The sequence below is a fragment of the Neopelma chrysocephalum genome, unplaced genomic scaffold, assembly GCF_003984885.1.
Source record: "Neopelma chrysocephalum unplaced genomic scaffold, ASM398488v2 Primary Assembly neopelma1_24, whole genome shotgun sequence".
Classification (NCBI taxonomy): domain Eukaryota; kingdom Metazoa; phylum Chordata; class Aves; order Passeriformes; family Pipridae; genus Neopelma; species Neopelma chrysocephalum.
Window position 1 is genome coordinate 25,507,022 of NW_020897693.1, and position 20,820 is coordinate 25,527,841.

The 20,820-nt window shown below is 37.5% G+C and overlaps 1 protein-coding gene and 1 long non-coding RNA gene across 3 annotated transcripts in view; one reads left to right on the top strand and one right to left on the bottom strand.

Moving 5' to 3' along the window:
• The window catches only part of SPRED1 (sprouty related EVH1 domain containing 1), a 64,407-nt gene that overhangs the window by 16,297 nt on the left and 27,290 nt on the right, over positions 1–20,820 (bottom strand). Inside the window, exons 2-4 of the mRNA XM_027708989.1 lie at positions 14,039–14,213; positions 2,798–2,966; positions 1,664–1,713 (exon numbers count right to left, since the gene is read on the bottom strand). Of these exons, the coding sequence (XP_027564790.1) occupies positions 1,664–1,713; positions 2,798–2,966; positions 14,039–14,213 (394 nt within the window). The remainder of the gene's footprint in view (positions 1–1,663; positions 1,714–2,797; positions 2,967–14,038; positions 14,214–20,820) is intronic.
• Positions 10,059–19,609, top strand: LOC113981582. 2 transcript variants are annotated; one of them, XR_003538464.1, is made up of 3 exons: positions 10,059–10,152; positions 17,256–17,374; positions 17,666–19,609. It is a non-coding gene; the product is annotated as an uncharacterized LOC113981582 (long non-coding RNA). The 2 variants fall into 2 exon arrangements; XR_003538463.1 differs by having other exon boundaries at positions 10,065–10,302.

Below are 20,820 nucleotides of genomic sequence, written 5' to 3' on the forward strand. Positions count from 1 at the left end.
GGTGATGCATTTATATTCACATGTATATCGAATAGTTGTTGTAAATACACTTTTCTCCACTTTTCCAACAACAAACTTTGTAACTCTAAGGAACCACAAATATTTGCTTCAATTTTGGCATCCTTATATAGAAATATAATAACTAGGCAGCAAAATCAAGAGGCAGTTTGTTTGTTCTAATCTCATTAGGCCTGAAGAAATTGTTCAATAATTAATCCTTGCAACAAAGCATGTTTAAGCAAGTCTTTTAAGAGTTGATTAAGGACTGAATTAACTTTGGCACACATTTCCTCCATCCTGTAAAAATCTCATTCCTTTTTTAAATCTGAAATATCTAATATTTATAGCAATTTTACTTTCAAGTACCTTAAAATAAAGCACTGCAAATAAAGAACAACAGGTGGTTGCACAGCCAACACTCACACAAAGAAATAAATTTCTTCTATCATAAAATGGAAAGAAATCAGGAGACTTCTGCATTGCCACTGCATTGCAGTATCCTTTCTAAATACTTGACTCTCAGTCTCCTATCATAATTTCATTCTTACCTATATCTTCTAAGTCTGCTGCTAATTTTTTTGATTTTGTGTTGCAGAGATTCTACACTTGATCTATCTACACTGACAAAGAATTTATGCTGGCATATATGACAAAACTATTTCCCTCAAGAAACCACTTAGGAATACTATCAATTTTCTGAATAGCCACTAAGACCCCTGAGTCAACTTGTTTCTTTACCAGCTTCATATTAATTTAAATATTTGCACTCTGAAAACTGAATATGTGTGTGAATAAAGGCAAGGCTTGCCCTAAAAATGTAAATAAGAAGGAAAAGATAACAAGCATACATAGGAGAAGGATTTACTCACTTATATTACAGCTATTTACTCTGTGTGTGTGTATACATATATCTACCTCTATATCTATATCTATATCTAGATATTCGTAATATTTGTTTATATTGGCTTTTTAATTACATGGATTCTTGGATATTACCAGACAATACTACCCACCAATGTCACAGTACTTACAGTATATGATATGGTATTTGTGTAAAGCACTACAACTCTGAAGCATGGTTGGACATAAATTTTTACCTCTTAAGCCATTATGACCTATAGAAATTAGTCAACTGAATTAGTCAAATTGAATAGTGCAAATAAGGATCCATAAAAACTTGAATTTCAACAAGTGATTATCTTCAGTGTATTTTTGAAAATTGTCTGAACTTCAGCCCTTGTCTGGACTAGATTCTTTTATCTCAACATCTTTTTAACTCTAACCATATAATGAAGTGTCTTATCACTGCAGAGTGAAATCTAAGAAAACAAACAGGATATGCAAGTAAAAAGATTCTTGATTCCTCTCTTTTTTCCATAAGAATATTTCAAGTTCCAATAAATTTAAAGAGGACACATAACCTGAACAGACATTTTGAACTTCAAAATTAAACTCAAGATGACTAATCATCCTATTGATTAAATAATGCCTACTTTGTTTAGGACAGACAATACTATAAGTCTTCTAGAAAATTGTTCAGGAATTTATTTAATTAAACTGAATTTTGCTATTGCTCTTATTTTACTTATTCTCACTAACGAGAACAAAATCTGTTCAGTATATTTCTAAAAAAAATGCACAATTCATTTAAAAATTTACTCACTTGAAAGCAGTCTTCTGCCACTTCAACATCATTTTGGGAGGGTGGATAACCTACACATAAAGAAGAAAAGTAGACAAGGTTATTTTCTTTTTATTTACAGCTTACTGCTTCCAGTAGTCCACACATCTTTCAATATCCAGCTATGATGATATAAACATTCTTGTTTACCTTTTAGAACCTATTAACCAGTATATTTCAAGTTGATTTAAAAGTAAGCATCATTCATTTCTACATTCTGTATTTTATATACTGAGTATTCCTACCCACACTGCTCTCTCCTGTTCACACCTTTCCTGTGAAAGCATTTTCAAAGTGTCATCAGCAGTCAGAAGCAAGGGAGTATGTTCCTTTTAATGTAGTATTTTGAAAATTAAAGGCAGATACATTTGGTTGGCATGAATGCACACTGTGCTGTATTTTGCTATAAATCAGCAGAAATTGGAACTGTTACACCCTAAGAGAGAAAATTACTCTTGTGTTCTCTAATTATCTTGAAGGGATATGCATGATATCAACACAATTCAAAAGAAGTAATTCTACTATGTCAAAAAGCATTTCCCTTCAGAAGTATGTTTCTCCCTTTGTTAATAGGACATGTTAAATCCCTAACATTACTTTTTACAAGCCTGAAAGATGTTCTTTCAATTCAAGATACCTGTTCTCTTCCCTCCCTCTCACAATACAGCAATACATTTATCATATTTTCAGCTCAGAATCTAGGCTTGATGATGACATTAGTGAAGCTCTGGAAGCAGTTAGCCATATTACTATTTGAGCAAATTCTTCTACTGTTCCATAAATACCCGTCCTCAGAACTACACTGTCAGTTGTTAGTAAACAAACAAAACTATTAACTTCCTCCATTTCTTCATGTCTAAAAGAATGAGGCAATGCTATATTATGTAAGGATATTTCAGGAAATTATCTTATTAGTGTCTGTAAAACAATTTAAGACACTTGGATGAATGGCACTCTAGAAATACCAGAAGTGCTATTAAAAACTGTTAATACTATAGATCAATCCATGTTCTTAAATACTGTCAGCACTGATGTTACATAAAGTGCTTTGACATCTCATTTAGTAAACACTCAATATCTCTCTGTCCCACCAAGACCTTCACCTGAAATATGTACCTTGAGAAATATCCTCTACTGCTCTCCGAATACCTCTATCAAATGCTCTTGCATCAGCAGGACTCTGAAATGTAAGGCCAAACTTTTTGTCATCAATCTTCCAGTGGTAAAAAGTAGGAGTAACTTTGTTGTAAACGAGGTCTTTCTTTAGTGTGCATTCCAAGACCACCTTCCAAAAAGAAAACAGAAGGAAAAGATATCAGTAACCAATATATCCGAGAACAAAAGGTAGTCATACATCATAAGAGCAGATAGAAATATCTCTTTAAATTTCTTCCTGTTAGAAGGATGTAATTTAAACTTAATTTCCTTCATGGTCAAATTATTCACTATCAGTTGCTGATAAGGTGGTAAGGATTAAAAACACTATTTGTATACTAAGTCAATCTTTCCATTTGAAAATCTCACCAATAAAAGCATCTCATACCTGCAACAAGCACTTCTGTCAGTACAAACTTGGTATATATTCAGCAAATTAAATAGGTCACATCTCCTAAAAAACATTACTGTGCTGATACCAAATTTTACTGTATCACTGGGAATTTTATTTATATACTTATTCTATAAAATTTTTGAGCACTAGACTAACTTCATGCTGCTTTCAGGCCACATCAGATTTCTCCTACTAGAAAGGCTACTAGACAAGTGAAAACAAAACAATTCAATTGTTTTAAAAACTGTAACTAATAAATCTAAAATCTTCATGAATGTATTACTGCCTGCACCTAGACAATAATACATTTATGGCTCATGTTCAACTATAACAAAAATAGTAACTATGAATAATGAACAGATTTATTTGGCTACAAAATCTTTAAAGGTATACATGCACGTTCAGTTATGAAGCAAAGTCAGAGTCGTCACACAGAATCATAGAATGGTTTGGGTTGGAAGGTACCTCTAATCTAAATCTACCGTCTTTCAATTAGAAGCGATTCCCCCTTGTCAATGCTCTTGTAAATAGTCCCTCTCCATCTTCCTTGTAGTCTCCCTTTGTGTACCAGAAGGCCTCATCATTTCCCCACTTTAAATAGTCTGGTTTTAAAAATATATTTGCATACTTACTTTACTGGCAAAAATTATTTTAAGCAACATTGTTACACTCTGATTGTTTCTTGATTTTAAAAAATCAAATGTGAACAGTAAAGTATGGAGGCAGACATGCTGATCTGCTCTTATAGCACTAGGTATAATAAAGCTCGCAGAAAGACAACCTGTCTCTGTATTACTATTTGATGTTGAAAACCTGCACTGACAGATGAATAAGAAATTTTAGTATTCTATCATTTCAATATTAATGCACTTTCAGAACTTTAATGTTTAGTTTTGTTACATATGCAGCTTTTTGAGAAAAAATACAAAATTCCTCACAGGACATGGTAAAATTAATTTAATTATAAATATAACTGAGAAAAAACCCCTCACATTTTAAAAAAATATGTCTGTACTTAGGTTATTCTTACATATTCCTTGTGTTCCTCCTCTCCTTTCATATCTAATTATTACATAGACAAATAGGGCTTTTCTTTTGCTCTTTATTATTTATTCTCCCTAGACCACACCAGTAATCATTGACTACTACTGACTTTTACCTGTCTCTAGAAGGACGACGGTCTTTCTGAACATATAAACTCTTTCAGCATTAAAATAATTTTTGTTACTCCACTTGGAATTCCCTAAATGGTCAACAATATGTAGGTAAAACTGCCTATAAGAAAACAAAAAAGAATCTATTTGCTGTAGATGTGTAGGAAAAGGCGCTGCAGAAAGAAAAATGTCATGCTGCAGTTCTAAGGTGTGTTAAATGATCGTTCTTTGTTCCTTTGGATGATCTTAAACTTGCTTCTTCCTTAAAGGAGGAGTTAAAAATGAAGATTGCTCGTATCAGTGCCTTTTCTAGGTCTGTGAGCTCTTTTTTGGGATCTCTAATACATTAACACCAACTACTTTCATGCTATATTTTGTGCGCACTTTCATCCAAAACATCAACAAAAAGTACTGCAAGCCTGATTTTACAGCACCTCAACGAACATCTGGTCCCAAAAGAATTAATCTAGATTACTTTATCCTGAAAATTCATACCTGGTGACAATTTTACCACTAGAGATAAATAACTGGATTAAAATTTTACTGAGTAGAAGCTATGATTTCCAAAGATACCCAAACCAAACCAGAAAACCCCCAAACTGACTCCCTCCAACCCCAAAAGCAACACTGGTACCACCCCCCCCCCATCTCCAGCCCCCACAACATTTTATATGACAAGATGTCATTAACAAAACAAGCAAACATCCTATCCAACATTAATTGTTTTCAACTTAAGGAAATAACAAATTTGATGGGATGATGTGGGGAATAGGGCCTGGAAAAAAACAGACCTGGAAAAAAACAGGATTACCAAATTGCATCGCTGGATCCAGTGGGCGGTGACTATATACTATATTTTTTTCACTCTCATCTTTTCTTTTTCCTACTCTTATCCTGTCTTACTCTCCCCTATGCATTTTCTCCCCCCACAAAGGTTATCTCTATGTCACATTGTTATATGACAACACCCAAAATGCTAGCATACCTGTTGATACAAAATTGTTAAAATAAACCTTACCTATATATGTTTTCAGACACTGATTATTCAGTGTCGTTTCACTCTAATCCACCCCAAGGGAATTATTGAGAAGAACCTGGGTTACCCCCCTCCCCTTTTTGTGGGGCGGGTCGTAATACCCTATAAGGCCATCCATATAAGAGAAGGATACTCTAATTAAATCTACATCCTGAGCACCTCGCTGCCACCGTCCAAGTTTGCTAGGCCCTGGCAGATGAACCTTAGGATTAAAGGGTGGGTCCAGTTCTGCGCATGCTGTGTCTCACCTAAAAAATCCATTGCGCAGGCTCGAAGGCTTTACCCACATCTGTAAAGCCCTGTAGTGACAGGTGAGGGTCAAAAAGGCAGGTGAAAGGTCCACTGGAAGCCGCAGACCCAACCCTGCATACAAGTGGTTCGGGACATTGGTCATCTGAGACTGACCCCGGACACGACAATCTCTTTCAGCAGCATCCTGAATGACCAAGCAGCCTTTTTCAAGGAGAGCACTTCTTGCTCCACTTGGAGAGGGGCGTAGAAAAGGTGGCCTAACCAAAGCTCATCTCCACCCTTCACCCGGTTGGTTAACCGCAGCCAACAAGCATCTTCTAATTGCGGTCAAACAAAGATTAAGAGACAAAGGCATACACCTGCCTTCAAAGGTGTACCCAAATTGACACTAGCATGCTGGAACATCAGAACCATGCTTGATTCTGCGAATAGTGGACGCCCTGAGCGTCGTTCTGCCCTAATTGCCCATGAACTGTCACATCTCAACATCGACATAGCTGCTCTCAGTGAAGTTCGTCTCCACAAGGAAGGCAGCCTCAGAGAACATGGTGCCAGTTACACACTTTTTTGGTCAGGTAAATCCAGAACCAAAAGGCATCTTTCAGGAGTTGGCTTCATGATTAAAAACTCTATTGTCCCTAAACTCGAAAATCTTTCAACAGGTCATTCTGATCGCATTATCTCCTTACGCCTTCCACTACACAACAAGCAACATTGTTGTCCTCTTTAGTATATATGTCCCAACTCTCCAAGCTGACCCTGCCAAAAAAGATAAATTTTATACCAACCTGCGCCGCCTTACCCAAAAGGTTCCCGCAGATGATAAGATCATTATCCTTGGTGACTTCAACGCCAGAGTAGGAAAGAACTTTGAAGCCTGGAAAGGAGTATTAGGCAAGCATGGCATTGGAAACTGCAACAATAATGGTTGCCTTCTGCTAGAATTCTGTGCAGAGCAGCAGCTCACCATCACCAACACTATCTTTCAGCAGAAAAATAGTCTGAAGACAACCTGGATGCATCCTAGATCCAAGCATTGGCACCTCACTGATTATGTCTTGGTGTGACAGAGAGATGTTCGCGATGTTCATCATACCCGCGTGATGCCCAGTGCAGAATGCCAAACAGATCATCGACTTGTGCACTGTAAACTTAACTTCAACCTTAAATTCAAACCTAAAAGGGGTGGTATTCCAAGGAGGAGACTCCAAGTTAACGATCTTCAGTCGAGTACAGTGAAAGACAGATTTCAGGCAAACCTTCAAACTAGGCTCGAAGATCATTCCATAGATTCCTCTCCTGAAACACTTTGGCAACATACTAAAATAGCATCCTGCAGTCCTCTGAAGAGTCCTTAGGGTTCTCCTTCAAGAAGAACAAGGACTGGTTTGATGAAAACAATCAAGAGATCCAGGAATTGTTGAGGAAGAAAAGAACTGCTCACTGAGCACACCTTGCTCAGCCATCCTGCCATGTAAGAAAAGCAGCCTTTCGTCTTGCATGCAGCAAGCTCCAACAGAAACTTCGTGACATCCAGAACAAGTGGTGGATCAATCTAGCAGGAAAAATTCAATTATGCGCAGATACAGGTGATTACAGAGGATTCTATGAGGCCTTGAAAACAGCATATGGGCCTATATATCAGGTCCAAAGCCCTCTACTCAGCGCAGATGGTCAGGTGCTTTGCACAGATAAAATCTCCATTCTGAATCATTGGTCTGAACACTTTCAGACTCTTTTCAGTACTAGCCGTGTAGTGCAAGACTCAGCAATTCAGTGCATTACACAGCAACCGGTGAAGAATGAATTGGACATTGCCCCTACTAGGGAGAAAGTCTTAGGCCATACAGCAGGTGAAAACTGGCAAGGCAGCTGGAGTTGATGGAATTCCACCTTAAGTCTGGAAGCATGGGGGCCAAGCACTCCATGCTAAATTTCACGAGTTTGTGGTGTGCTGTTGGGAACTAGGCGAACTACCATCAGACCTTCGTGTCGCAGTCATCATCACCTTGTATAAGAAGAAAGGAGATAAATCAGACTGTTCAAATTACTGTGGTATTACTCTGCTCTCCATTGCTGGCAAAATCCTGGCAAGAATACTTTTGAACAGATTAATACCCGCTACAGCAGAAGAACTTCTACCTGAAAGCCATGGTTTCAGAGCCAACAGGAGTACCACAGACATGGCATTTGTTCTCAGACAACTGCAAGAGAAGTGTAGGGAACAGAACAAAGGTCTCTAAGTAACCTTTGTTGATCTCACCAAGGCTTTAAATACTGTGAGCAGAAAAGGTCTGTGGCAGATTTTGGAACATTCAGGATGTCCCCATGAGTTCCTTAAAATGATCATCTTACTTCAAGAGGATCAGTGCGGCCAAGTCAGTTATGGTGATGCACTTTCTGAGCCCTTTCTAATAACCAATGGTGTGAAACAAGGTTGCGTTCTTGCACCAACCCTATTCACAATCTTTTTCAGCATGGTGCTCCAAAGGGCCACGGCAGACCTGATGATCAGGATGGAATCTACATTCGATATCGTACTGATGGAAGCCTTTTCAACCTAAGATGACTGAAGGCCCATACCAAATCATCTTGTCTGGGAGCTGCTTTATGCTGACAATGCCACCCTCGTCGCCCACACAGAAGTAGCTCTGCAGCCTTTAACATCCTGCTTTGCTGAGGCTGCTGAGCTTTTTGGGCTGGAAGTCAGCTTAAAGAAAACAGAAGTTTTCTATCAACCTGCACCTCAGGAAGTCTTCTGTCATCCCCATATCACCATTCACGAATCAGAACTCAAATCAGTCCAGTAGTTTAATTACCTAGGTAGCATCATCTCCTTGGACAGTAAGATCGATAGAGAGGTCGACAACAGATTAGCAAAGGCATATAGAGCTTTTGGAAAACTCCATAAAAGAGTCCGGCGAAATAAACACCTGAAGAAAAGCACCAAGATCAGCGTTTACAGAGCCATTGTGCTGTTTACTCTCTTATATGGATCCGAATCATGGGTCATTTACCGCCACCACCTGCGTCTCCTAGAACGCTTCCATCAACACTGCCTCCGTACAATCCTAAACATCCACTGGTCAGATTATGTGACTAACACGTCTGTTCTAGAACAAGCAGCACTCACAAGTATTGAGGCCATGTTGCTGAGAACACAGCTGCGTTGGGCAGGACACGTCTCAATGATGAAGGACCACCGCCTCCCTAAGATCCTGCTTTATGGTGAACTTGCCACTGGCCACCACAAGAGAGGAGCCTCGAAGAGGAGATACAAGGACTCCCTAAAACAACATCTCAGCCTTGGCCATATTGATCTTTATCACTGGTATACTCTGGCCTCCAATCAGGAGGTCTGGAGACACACTATCTATAATGCTGCTGCTTCTTTTGAGAACGCACGCAGGATCACTCTCGAGGAGAAAAGAACGCAGAAAGAATCGTGTCTTGCCGATACCATCCAAGGAGTCTTTCTACTGTGCCTTTTGCAACCGGACTTATCTATCTCGCATTGGCCTATTTAGCCACCAGCGCACTTGTAACAAACGTGGGTAGAGCCCTTCCCAAATCTTCGTTCGCGAAGCCTAGCCATGATGATGTATTGAAATGTTTACAATGTTTACAATTAAACAAGTGTTCTCAAAAAATAATTAAAAAAAAGGGATTTGTGGGGAATAGGGCCTGGAAAAAACCCAGACCTTTGCAGAGAACAGAGCAACTCATTACATGAGTGAGCTGCAACTCCAAAAACTGCTGTTTCAACTTCCATGACAGCTAGCAGCCAATCAGATGCTGCCATCAGTTTTTAACCTTATAAGGTATGTTTGTCTGTTGGTGTTGGTTTATAAAAGGGGCTATGACCCCAATAAACTTGTCTCAGCTTCACCCCCCCTGAGTCTGTGCCTCAATACACCTCAGGATGACAGTGATTTTTCACATCTAAAGCTGCATGATGTTAACACAGTAGATATAAGTGAAAGGGCACTGAAAAAGGAAAAATTTGTTGCACCAAAATTGTAATTGACATAAAAATTGACATGTTATCAGATAGAAGAATCCATATAAGCAAGACTTCATACCTGCCCCAGCTGAGAGAAAACTCAAAAATTGTACGTCAAACAGCAAGATGATCTAAGGTTTGTACTACAGCCCATCAAAATCAACCTTTTCTCAAACTTTAAAGCCAATTTAAAAAGTAATTTAAAAAATAAACAATTAAGTTTTTAAGCAGCAGATTTTTAGAAGAGAATGATATTTATATTTAGTTTTAGCTTTGTATCTCTGCCTTTACACAACTACTTGTTCTTCAAAGGAAAGATTTTAAACTTTGTCATCCCTGACTCATGATCCAAAAGATACTAGTACTTTTTTTTTTCTCCTTTGGTAAAAACTTGCATGGCAAAGGACTGGAGTAGAAAATAGAAGTCTACTAGACTTTTCATTCAAGAATGTAAAATTCACCGAAGCCTAAAAATCTGTAAGTTTGAGCCCAATGTATGTTTAACACTAGTGCTATTAAGATAGAAGAGAGCCACTTCAAACACAGTAAGTGAGAGCAGCAGACCTGACGAGGTTGGGATGGAGTGCAATTGTTCCAAGCAGACTGGCTGGAACCAGATCTAGGAAGGTGAGTACAATAAAGTAGGAAATGTGTAATTATGTAAAAAGTCTTCACGAAATACCCTTACATTCCAACATAGATCTAAACAACCTGATCAAACTAGCAGGGAACATTCTTTCTCATTAATTAATGCAATGGTGCCACCACTTTGATTTTCTTCCCAGATAACTAGGATGCTTTTTGTGAATGCCACAAGATGTTTTAAATAGCTCTGTACTGCACAAAAATTTTGGATGTTCTACATGTAGTCTGAAGCTCGTTCACAACAGGGCTCATAGCAACCTAACTCTTCAGGTATATAAAGAAACAATGAGAACCCTCTCCAACAAGGAACTTCAATATTTTGAAGTTCAGTCCAGAAGTATTTCATTTATACAGCTAACTTACAGATGGAGATCTACACTCCTAATTAAATGTCTGCATAGCCTATAAAATATATGGAAATATCTGGCACATTGGAATGGAACTGCAGTGTAGTGTCAGAATCAGCACTTGGAGAAGCAGGAACTAAAGCTAGTTCATTCCTTTTCAGCACAAGCATTCAAAAGGTATCTGGAAAATACGTCCATCAAATACCTCACCTATGGATTTCAAGTTGCTTTGGAATGAATTCCACCTTTCTACTGACACATAGGTTGAACAGTTATACTGGCATTATGATTCCCATGTATCTTAGGTAAAAGTCTGAATTCCATTTGCTCTCTAATCTCAGGTATTTCAAAACCTATGCTTCCCTGTGTCCCAGAAAAGTGCTCCAAGTTCCACACTCTAGGTTTTCCAGTTCCCAAAAGAAAAGACTTACTGGCCAGAGGAAATCAAAATATAATCTAGTTTGGAAGATATTTTAACAGTGTACAATGTGACTTGAGGGGAACTTCATTTGTAAAGATGACTTTCTTTTATAATCCACAGAAGTATTTTCAGAAACGGTTGTATGTACCTTGCAAAGAAGTGAGTGAACTGAAAACCATGGCCCAGGTGACTAAGCTGTAATGACTTCTAGTTATTACAATAGACTAAACATTCCTGAATGTTTAAGTGTTCTAAGTCTGAATAACTGATGTGTTCAAAATGGTTTATGAAGTTGTTTAAAAAAAAATATTGTTACTTTCTCTTCACAAATACAATGGCAGAGCAACCAACAAAACAGTGTATGAATAATTTCAAAGATTATTCATGCATACAGGTTTACCAAGGGCATTCTAAAATGAGATTAGAGTGATATTGGAGCACAGTAACAGCAAATTCAGTATAACAGTTCCTCAAAATCTCAAGATGATCATAGTATTTGGTCTCTAATCCATAGCAAATACAATAACAACTTCCATTTTTATTTTATTTTTAAATAAAAAATAAAATGTATCATTATTATGAAATATTATAGCCAACTGTCAATTCTATTTGGACTAAAAACTCAATTGTTTGGCTTTATTATGGAAAAGTGCTTTTACAGTGACTCCACAGGAATATCCTAAGAACAAATGTAAAACCATTAACTATACTGAAAGCATAAGGATCAGAACAATTCTAGAATCAGTGACTGGATCCCTGTCCAACAGAATTTGTCTTTCAGTCCCCGCTACCTACCGCCCTTCTGAATAAGCCTCACGACCTAACGATGACCTTGCATATCTTGGTGTAGGATTTTGTTTCTTTTATGTTGAGAGAAGTCTTGTTGCATAACATACAACTTTGCTTTTAATTCATTACACATTAGCTGTTGCTTATAAGCACATTATCTGATGTCTGTGGAAATATGTGTACACATAGTGTCCTTTTACTCAGTTATCAAAGAATCTCTTGCTCTCCAGTATTCTTCCCCACACACTAAATCTGTATTTGTTAGTTCTCTTAGCTTTTTACTCACTATACACTGGAGAGATGTTCTTCCTAGCTTCATTTCTTCTATCTTCTATCCTGTGTTTTTGAGGAGCTGATTTCCAACAGCAACTTCCTGAAACTGCAGCAAGATCACAGTCTGCCCTGACAGACTAGCAGTAGTCACATTTGGGGGCAAGCAGGGGGAGGACAGATGGACACAGGATGAGACACACAAAAAAACCCCAAACCAAAACAAACTGTTCAAGACAATAAAGTTTTGGAAAATGTATTCATACTAACATGAACTTGATTTTGGACAGGAAGAGGAGCAGAAACATTTAAAACCTTCTACCAGAAGTGGAAACAAAACAAGGCTTGCTCAGGGGAAACAGGAGAGTGCAAACAGATCAGGACACTGATGGCTTGACATTTTCATGTGCATGCAGGCGAAACATTAAACCAGCCTTCAGTTCCGAGCATTTTATTACCCTCAAATTCTTAAGGCAAGCTGTGAATGTTCCAAGTATTAAGAATTAAAAGAAAATTATCAAGTATCTCTAAATGCAATTAAGCTTCTCAAAAAACAGCCTCAATAAGGCTAAAAAAAAAGTTCTAAGGGGAACTACTGCAAAGTGAGGAAGGAACTGCAGGTGCACATAGCTGTGCGGGAACACAGGGTACTCTGCTAATAGCACTACGCCTCGCTGAAACAACTGAGTCAGCAGAATTTCTATTTATATGCTCTCTTCCTACAATAGTCACAGTCAAGGCAGGAAACTCAGCAGTCCTGCTTCAAGAGAGAAACTGGTGTGCTTGAGAAAGGATCAGCAGTATAGTGTAAGGTAATTCTACCTTTTAAGCTAATACAGGAGTCAAAATCCATTGGCAGAGAAGAATTAGTTCTTGATAAAAGTCATTAAGATGGAGCTTTTGTGCCTTCTCTATGTCTCTTTGTTTCTACAATAAGACACAGTCTCATTCAGAAACCTATTTGGCACACAAGTAACCAAGCAATTCTTAGTAAGCCCATTTTGTCTTCCATAGGTCTGCATGTGGAAATGGCTGAGATCCTACACCAGTTTTCCTTTTGTGAAGCTGATATTCATGATGCTATTTAAGACACATTTATTAGTGGGATTTTATTTTAAGTAGCTGAGGAATGAATACTGTCTGTGTGTTCATCAAACCAGAGCAATTCTTAGACCTGTTTGCTTAAGCAAATACAATACAAAGTTGTTCTCATGTCTACTTTCTGTCATAGTCAAATTCCACAACTAGCCAAATCATTACTGAGGAATTCCTTCTGATTTCATATTCTTAACAAATTATCTCATTTCCAACACTCATATTAAATGTAGTATCATTGGTATATAAACAAGATAACAAGACTTAACACTCCACTGGGAAAAAAAAACAAACCAAAATGTTTCCCCAAATGAGTGGAAATCTGCAATGAAAAAAATATGTAAAGTTTCTAAAAGATCAATGTGCTTAATTCTGAAAAAGCATGGTGTTACACCTAAAACAAACAATTGGCTCTTTAGGTATACAATCATTGACACAAAAAAGCTCAGCAACAGCATTAGTCAGAGACTATAAATTTACTTTCTAGTCTACAGGTAACAATAAGCAAGCATCTATACTTATGTCCCACGTAGTTTTAATATCACAGAATACGCTGAGTTGTAAGGGACCATGTCCAGTCCTTAGCCCTGCACAGGACCATCCCCAGGAGTCACACCATGTGCCTGAGAGTATCATCCAAAAGCTTTTTGAACTCTGTCAGGCTTGGTGCTGTGACCACTGCCCTGGGGAGCCTGTTCCAGTGCCCAACCACCCTATTGGGTGAAGAACCTTTTTCAAATATCTACCCTAAACCTCCCCTGACAACTATGATTATTAAATGGATGCAAACTGTTACCGTTTTATCCCTGAGTCGTTCTCCATGGATAAGAAAATCAGCACAGCTATTCTCTTCCTGGGGAATGACTTTGAAGACTGTGACACAGCTTAGTCCACCCCCTCCAAGTGGTAACCATCCACCACTTGAGTCATCCCGGGTCATCACCACAGCTCGCACTCGTGCATAACTATTACTGAAAGAGATGCAAAAGAAGAAATTAGTTTTTCAAAAACAGAAACCAGCAAAGTCTAGTTAAAAACTAAACAAAAACAACAAACCCATAACCAAGGTCACAATAATTAACACTGTCTTTTCACAGCTGTCATCCTAGAAGAAACCCATAGACCACACTCTAAAAAATGTTCCTCTGTGCTTTTATGACTTCATTAGGACTTTATGGAGCTTACATGTAATTTCTTGTAAAGAAACTTAACCAGAGAATATAGTTCCCAAGTCAAAACCGATATTCTTCTAAAAATTTTACAGTCAGTAATCTAGCTAGAGGGTCGGGAAGAGAGTAAGAATCAACTCCTGATTTATTTTAGACTAATCATGAAGCCAGTCAGTCACCATGAAATTGCATAGAAAAGAGAACAAGAAAGCAGAAAGAGGTCAGGCCTTCTGTCACTGAAATCTAAACACGAACAGGTTTCTAGCCAGAAAACCCTGCCTCCCTTCATCCATCCCTCCTCCCCACACACATAACCTGTCCTTTGCAAGGGTAGGTCGGGACACATACATTGTGGGGTTCAACAACAGAACCAGTTACAGCTACTTAAAATCACTATTTGCAGTATCTACTAGCTGGTTCTCTCCTGTAGTGAAAGCATTTCACAACTGAACAGCTTTTTCCCATCATTTAGCATTTTTATAAAATACACAAATGATTATCATGTCATTACTTAGGAGCCAAATTGCTTTTTCAGAAAGGAAAAAGAGGTTTTGGTGATCTCTCTCTCTCTCTCCTTTTATTTATTCCTTTTAAATTAAATGACAAGTTTTAATTTTGATTATGAATTTGCCAGTATATCAGTTGGAAAACCGCATGGTTTACCAAGGATAAGATCCTATATTCGAAGTATGGTTCACTGCATGAATGTAACAGTTGATGAATGACTATTCAAACACCTTAAATATGATTCATGTTATCTTTTGCAACATATTCTGGATTGAGGGTTTAAGTACTTATGCCAATTGGCATTAGTGATGTCAAATTTAAGGGCTGAAAAGGAAATATTAGAAGAGGACAAAGTTGTTCCTTCTGTACAAAATTACTTGTGATAAAACCATTCACCAAGCTACTGTACTTTTAAAAGATCACTGCTTTATTTTTTTTGCCCAACCATACTAAAATAACAAAGGTAGGCTTTTTTGCGTAATTAATATATTACATTCTCACACACACATATGATTCGCACATATGATTCATTTGTGTGCGTATAAATATATATATATATAAAAAGGAATTCTGCTGCAAGCATCTAAAGCTTAAATACATAATGGTTTGCAAAACAGAAAATAAAACAAGACTATAAATCTTTAGCTTACAGGCAGCTGAATTTGTTAATAGATTTTTGTTTGCCGCCTCCAAGCAAATCCCAGCCCCCTCCTGTCTCTAAAAATCATAGTTAAAATGACAGTTTGGTCAATGTTTCTCACCATTTCTGTACCAACTTACTGAAGTAAGTACTCAAACGCAGCAGACAAATATAATGAAGAAAAATCCAATCCTTCTTTGTATGCATCTATCACAATTCTAATATCTGCAAACAAAAATGGCTACATCTTAATACTATTACTGAAAGTTGAATCATTCATTCATTGGTATCTATCACCCTATTCACTCCAATATAGGTTCAAATTGTAGTTGTACACTTCAGACATAGGTAAGTCTTTCATTTCATTTCTCTCAGAACAGCTTCTTCTGACAGAAACTGAGGACACCGGGACTTTTCTCTGAAAAAGTAAGAAACAGGATGCACCAACTGGTTAAGCCTGTTTTTGCTATTGTCCATTTAAGTGAAACACAAATTTAGCTCTGAAGTTATTACTTCTATAAATTTGGTTGTAAATCTGAATATTAGAGCTTTCTTTTGTATATCAACAGACTGCAGCAAGAGTTCAGTTAAACATCATTTAGGGATATCACAGAACTTCCCTTAGGTTACATAAGAAAACTTAAACTATAACATAATAATTTTTTCCTAAAATGAAAGTTTACACACCGCATTAATTTTCTTTCCAAGAATTGCTAAGAAGATGCAAATATGGATGTTTCTTTATCATACCCTGTCAGTGGTGGGGTTTTCCCCCTTCCCTATACTGAGATGTCTAGTCTAATTAACAATCTTGTGTTTTGCTTCCCATATATTCCAAGTGGTTTTAAACATTCATGCTTTCAAATATTTTGGAAATGGGTATCAAATCCACTGCATTAGTGCAAGAGCCAAAATAAAATTCCCCAACAGGTAATATTTAATGAATAACCTCTTAAATTGAAATAGTTTTTTTTTTATTTGAAATAGTTTACCTCCCTGTAAATTAAATAGACAAATTCATTACTTTACTTGCAACAATGCCAAAGACTACAAAGAGATTTTTTAGTTTTTTTGTTTCTTTTGGTGGCTGTTTTTTAATATTATTTTTTATATTTGAACAGAACTCACAATTGGTAACAAATGCTATTTTTAGTGACAATACAAGCTGGTTTGCAATTAGCCACAATGCAGTGGCAGGACTTACAAATGCTTTCCATTTCCAAAATCCTCTGTAAACAAAACAGCATCTGCCTGTCTCACTACTGGTGTCACCAAAATCATTCAGATGTCTTTTATCTGTAAGTACTATAACCCCACCTACTCCTGGGAACTTCAGGACAAATTGCTAAACTGCTGGTCTAGCTTAGCTGTGGGAAAAAGGGCAGACAAGGCTCCAGTGTTTTGCTAACACAGTCTAATGTTTTTACCTCCTCCTGCATGTTTAGTAGCTCTATCAGGAATACCTGAACAAAAGAAAAACCAAAAAAAACAGGGTAATCAGTTGAGCATTGCTCTTATGAAGCCTTTTACCAGAGCTACCACAAGTATGGGAGACAGAGCATGAAGAGCAGCACTGCAACAGCAGGCCCAAACCTAGTGTACTGCAGCCAACTTTTCCTGAGACTCCCTGATTTTGCTTGTGGCCACTTGCTCTTGAGGCAGAGCAAGGTCTACAGGAAATGGTATTCTGGCCATAGGAGCATGCTGCTTCCCAAAAGTCAGTGTTGAGCACCAGTGAAGAGACAAGAATATCATCCAAGATCAGTTCCTAACAATAAAGGAAACAGATCTTCTCTCTCATGTCCGAATGCCTCAGGTAAGGAGGTAAGAGTACAGTATCCTTCTATGGTTACAGGAAGTTATAAATCGAGATAAAGGAGAAAAAGAAAAAAAAAAAGGTTATCTACAGTGGTTTTCCCCCTAGTAGTTAAGACCTACTGAACAGTACAGCATACATTTGAATGCTAAACCTATTAAAACTTAAATAAGGCAATTTGAAGATAGCAGGCACATAGATAATATGTGTATAATATTGTATATTGCATATATCTTATAAATGAAAATCCAGTCCTTGCCTGTCATCAGCTGCAAATTATTTTTTTTTTAGTACTATAAAGCTCCTACCATTACCATCAAGAAACTTGGATGTGCAAGTGGAATTCTAAATTGAACCATAGGAGAAAATGACCCTCTTAGATTTGGTAAAAATATTTAGAATTACGGTTTCTTTCAAAGCTGGAAAGCAGATTTGCAGAAAAGGACCTCAAATTTCATATGGATACCAAGCTGAACATAAGCCAAAAACATGCCCTGGGGACAAAGGAGGCCAACAATATCCCAGCTGCATTAGAAGTGTTGCCAGCAGGTCTCAGGAAGTGATCCCGCCCCTCTTCCCAGCCCTAGTGAGGCCAGATCTGGAGAGCTGTGTCCAGTGTTGGGCTCCCAAATAATGAAAAACATGGAGCTCCTGGAGGGGGTCCAGCAGAGTGCAACAAAAATGATTAAGGGACTGAAGCATCTGTCATATGAGGGAAGGCTGAGGGAGCTGGGGCTGCTCAGCCTCAAGAAGAAAAGACTCGTGGGTATCTTATCAGTGTATACAAATATCTGAAGGAAGGGTGCAAAGAGGATGGAAACAGGCTCTTTTCAGAGGTGCCCAGTCAGAGGACCAGAGGCAACAGGCACAAACTGAAACACAGGAGGTTCCATCTGAACATCAGCAACCACTTTTTCACTGAGCACTGGCACAGGTTGTCCAGAGAAGTTGTGGTGTCTCCATACTTGGAGAGTTTCAAAAGATATCTGGACGCAGTCCTGCGTAACCTGCTTTAGGAGGCCCTTCCTTGAGCAGCAGGTGTGAACAAGAAGAATTCAAGAGGTGCCTTCCAAGCTCAATCATTCCTTTTTTTTTTAATTTAATATCATATTTTAAAGCACAGCAATTTCAATAAAATACAATTTCATAAATATAACCAATATGGGTTAATTTATGAGAATTCATGATACTTCGAAGCAAGAGTTGTCACTGTGCACAACTGCTATTTAAACACTTCTGACAAGGGGAAAAAAAAAAGGTGTTCTGAAAAATCGTGACACACTCTGCTGAGATTACGCTATCTTTGCTGGCATGCAAGTAACAGCTCCAGGCTGATCTGCAAATGTGAAACGGTCATGGATCAAGGTTCTTTACCTTTGACTGGCACTTTACACACGTACTTTAACCCTTCCAACTTCTGGTGCAATATACTTCTGTGTTTGTAGCCTTACCCAAAGAACATACATGAATCACACTTGGCTTTTTATGGTTCTTATTATCCAAAAAGCTTAGCAGAAGATTTTATGATTCTCAGCTAGAGAAGTGCTCAGGAGTACATAATACCAGACCATTTAGCTAAAGTCTGTTTTACTTGCAGATAGCCTTTTTTGAGTATTGACTCAATTTAGAAAAACAAAATAATGTCAGTATCACGAGTGTATCAGTGCACCGCTGATGTTATAAACCCCTTGTTACTAAAGGTTTAGAGAATGAGTGCCACCAGCACAAAACATTAATGACTTGGCTAAAACAAAAGAGATGCAAATATAACACAAGTACTAAAGAAGACATATTTTATATCAAGAAAACATATGACAGCACATATTTTTTAACAAAGAGGATTTGCTCTAATAGCAGCTACATGAGGCTCTGCCTAACACGACTATTACCTTTCTCCTCTCAAAATTATACCAGCAAATCAGAGTATATACCAAACTCTTACACTGGTAGAACTCAAAACTTGGCAGATTTTCTCCTTTAAAAAAAGAGGCAAAAGGTATTCTTCAGAGTAAACAGCAACCATACATGGCTACTATTCCTAGGAAGTTTATTTCTGTGAGGAGTTTAGCAAGGAAAGGCATGTACTTCCAGGGAGAATTACATACAAGTGCTGTTACATTTAGGATATTGGTACCTATACTGATTTACTGAAGAGCTTTGGATTTTGCCAAAAAACCTGAATGAAGCACTACTGCTCAAACAAAAAAAAACACCCCAAAACCAAAATAACAACAAAAAAATCTTACAGAAACCTGACTACCAAGCAAAATGGCTTGAAACCAAAATCATAAAAGGGAAAAGCTACATGGGAAACTGTATTACATAAGGAGGGGATAACTGGTATCCTGAAATACATGATTACAATTATTATTTAGCAGAAGAGGCATATTAAATAAGGGATTTGACAGTGCACCTACAATTCAAAAGGGAAAATGAGATACAAATGAACAAGTGTCCAGAACAGGAAACTGTCAAAACAGTACATCGCTCTCATGATGTATTCTCTTGGACACAACATCAAAATAAAAAAAAAATAAATTAAAAAATAGGAATGGAGTTCTAATGCTCCTATTTTAATACAGACAATTTAAGATTTGTGACCATGTAAAGTAATCAGTGCTGCAAGGAAGAATGGCTACTGCTGTAAGCACTTTTGCAAAGCACAAGAGCACATGAAGAATGGAGAAGCTGTTAAGAAGATTTGAAAACCATCAAAATTACATACAAAGTAGGCGAACAACATTTTAGCTCTGCTCCCCAGCATCTTCTCTTGTTTAATAATTGTAGCTAGTTTCTATTAGTTCTGTATGTTATCAATGAGTGCGTGTTAAATGAAGTAATATTTTAGCAGACTAAAGATGACAACGCATATTTGGATTCCATCTCTTTTAAAGAAACTGCAGTTTTCCTAATAGAATGGATTCTGTGACACCATCTGGTCAAGGCATATTACTTAGAAAATGGCATCTGATATAAAATACAAAATCAAATAAAAAACCCAAACAAACTTATTTTTCTTTCTACCCTTCCCCACAGAAGTTAAAAAGAATCAAAGTAACATTTAAAGATTGGTCTACAGGTTTTGGACATGTATAGCAGAACTACGTAAACAGCATACTTCCCACAGCTGCTTGCTTTACAACAGAGGACTGCTGATATGAAAGACTCCTGGATTAAATTCCATCCAATTTTAGACAGATAATTTATACATAATTTGAGTGTTCAGATCCTGGTATTCCCGTGCCCCCCAAGTTTAATTGGCTTCCTCCAGAAAACCCGATTTTGTCTCTTTTAAAAGCTGGCAGCCATTACTTTCTTACCAAGCTCTTGGGTACTGATGCCATGTATTAATTTTGATTTGCTTACCATGGAAACACATAGATAAAGATGAAAGAGCCCACAAATAAAACAAGAGAAAGAGGTTAAAAGGCTTAGGATTTTTTTTT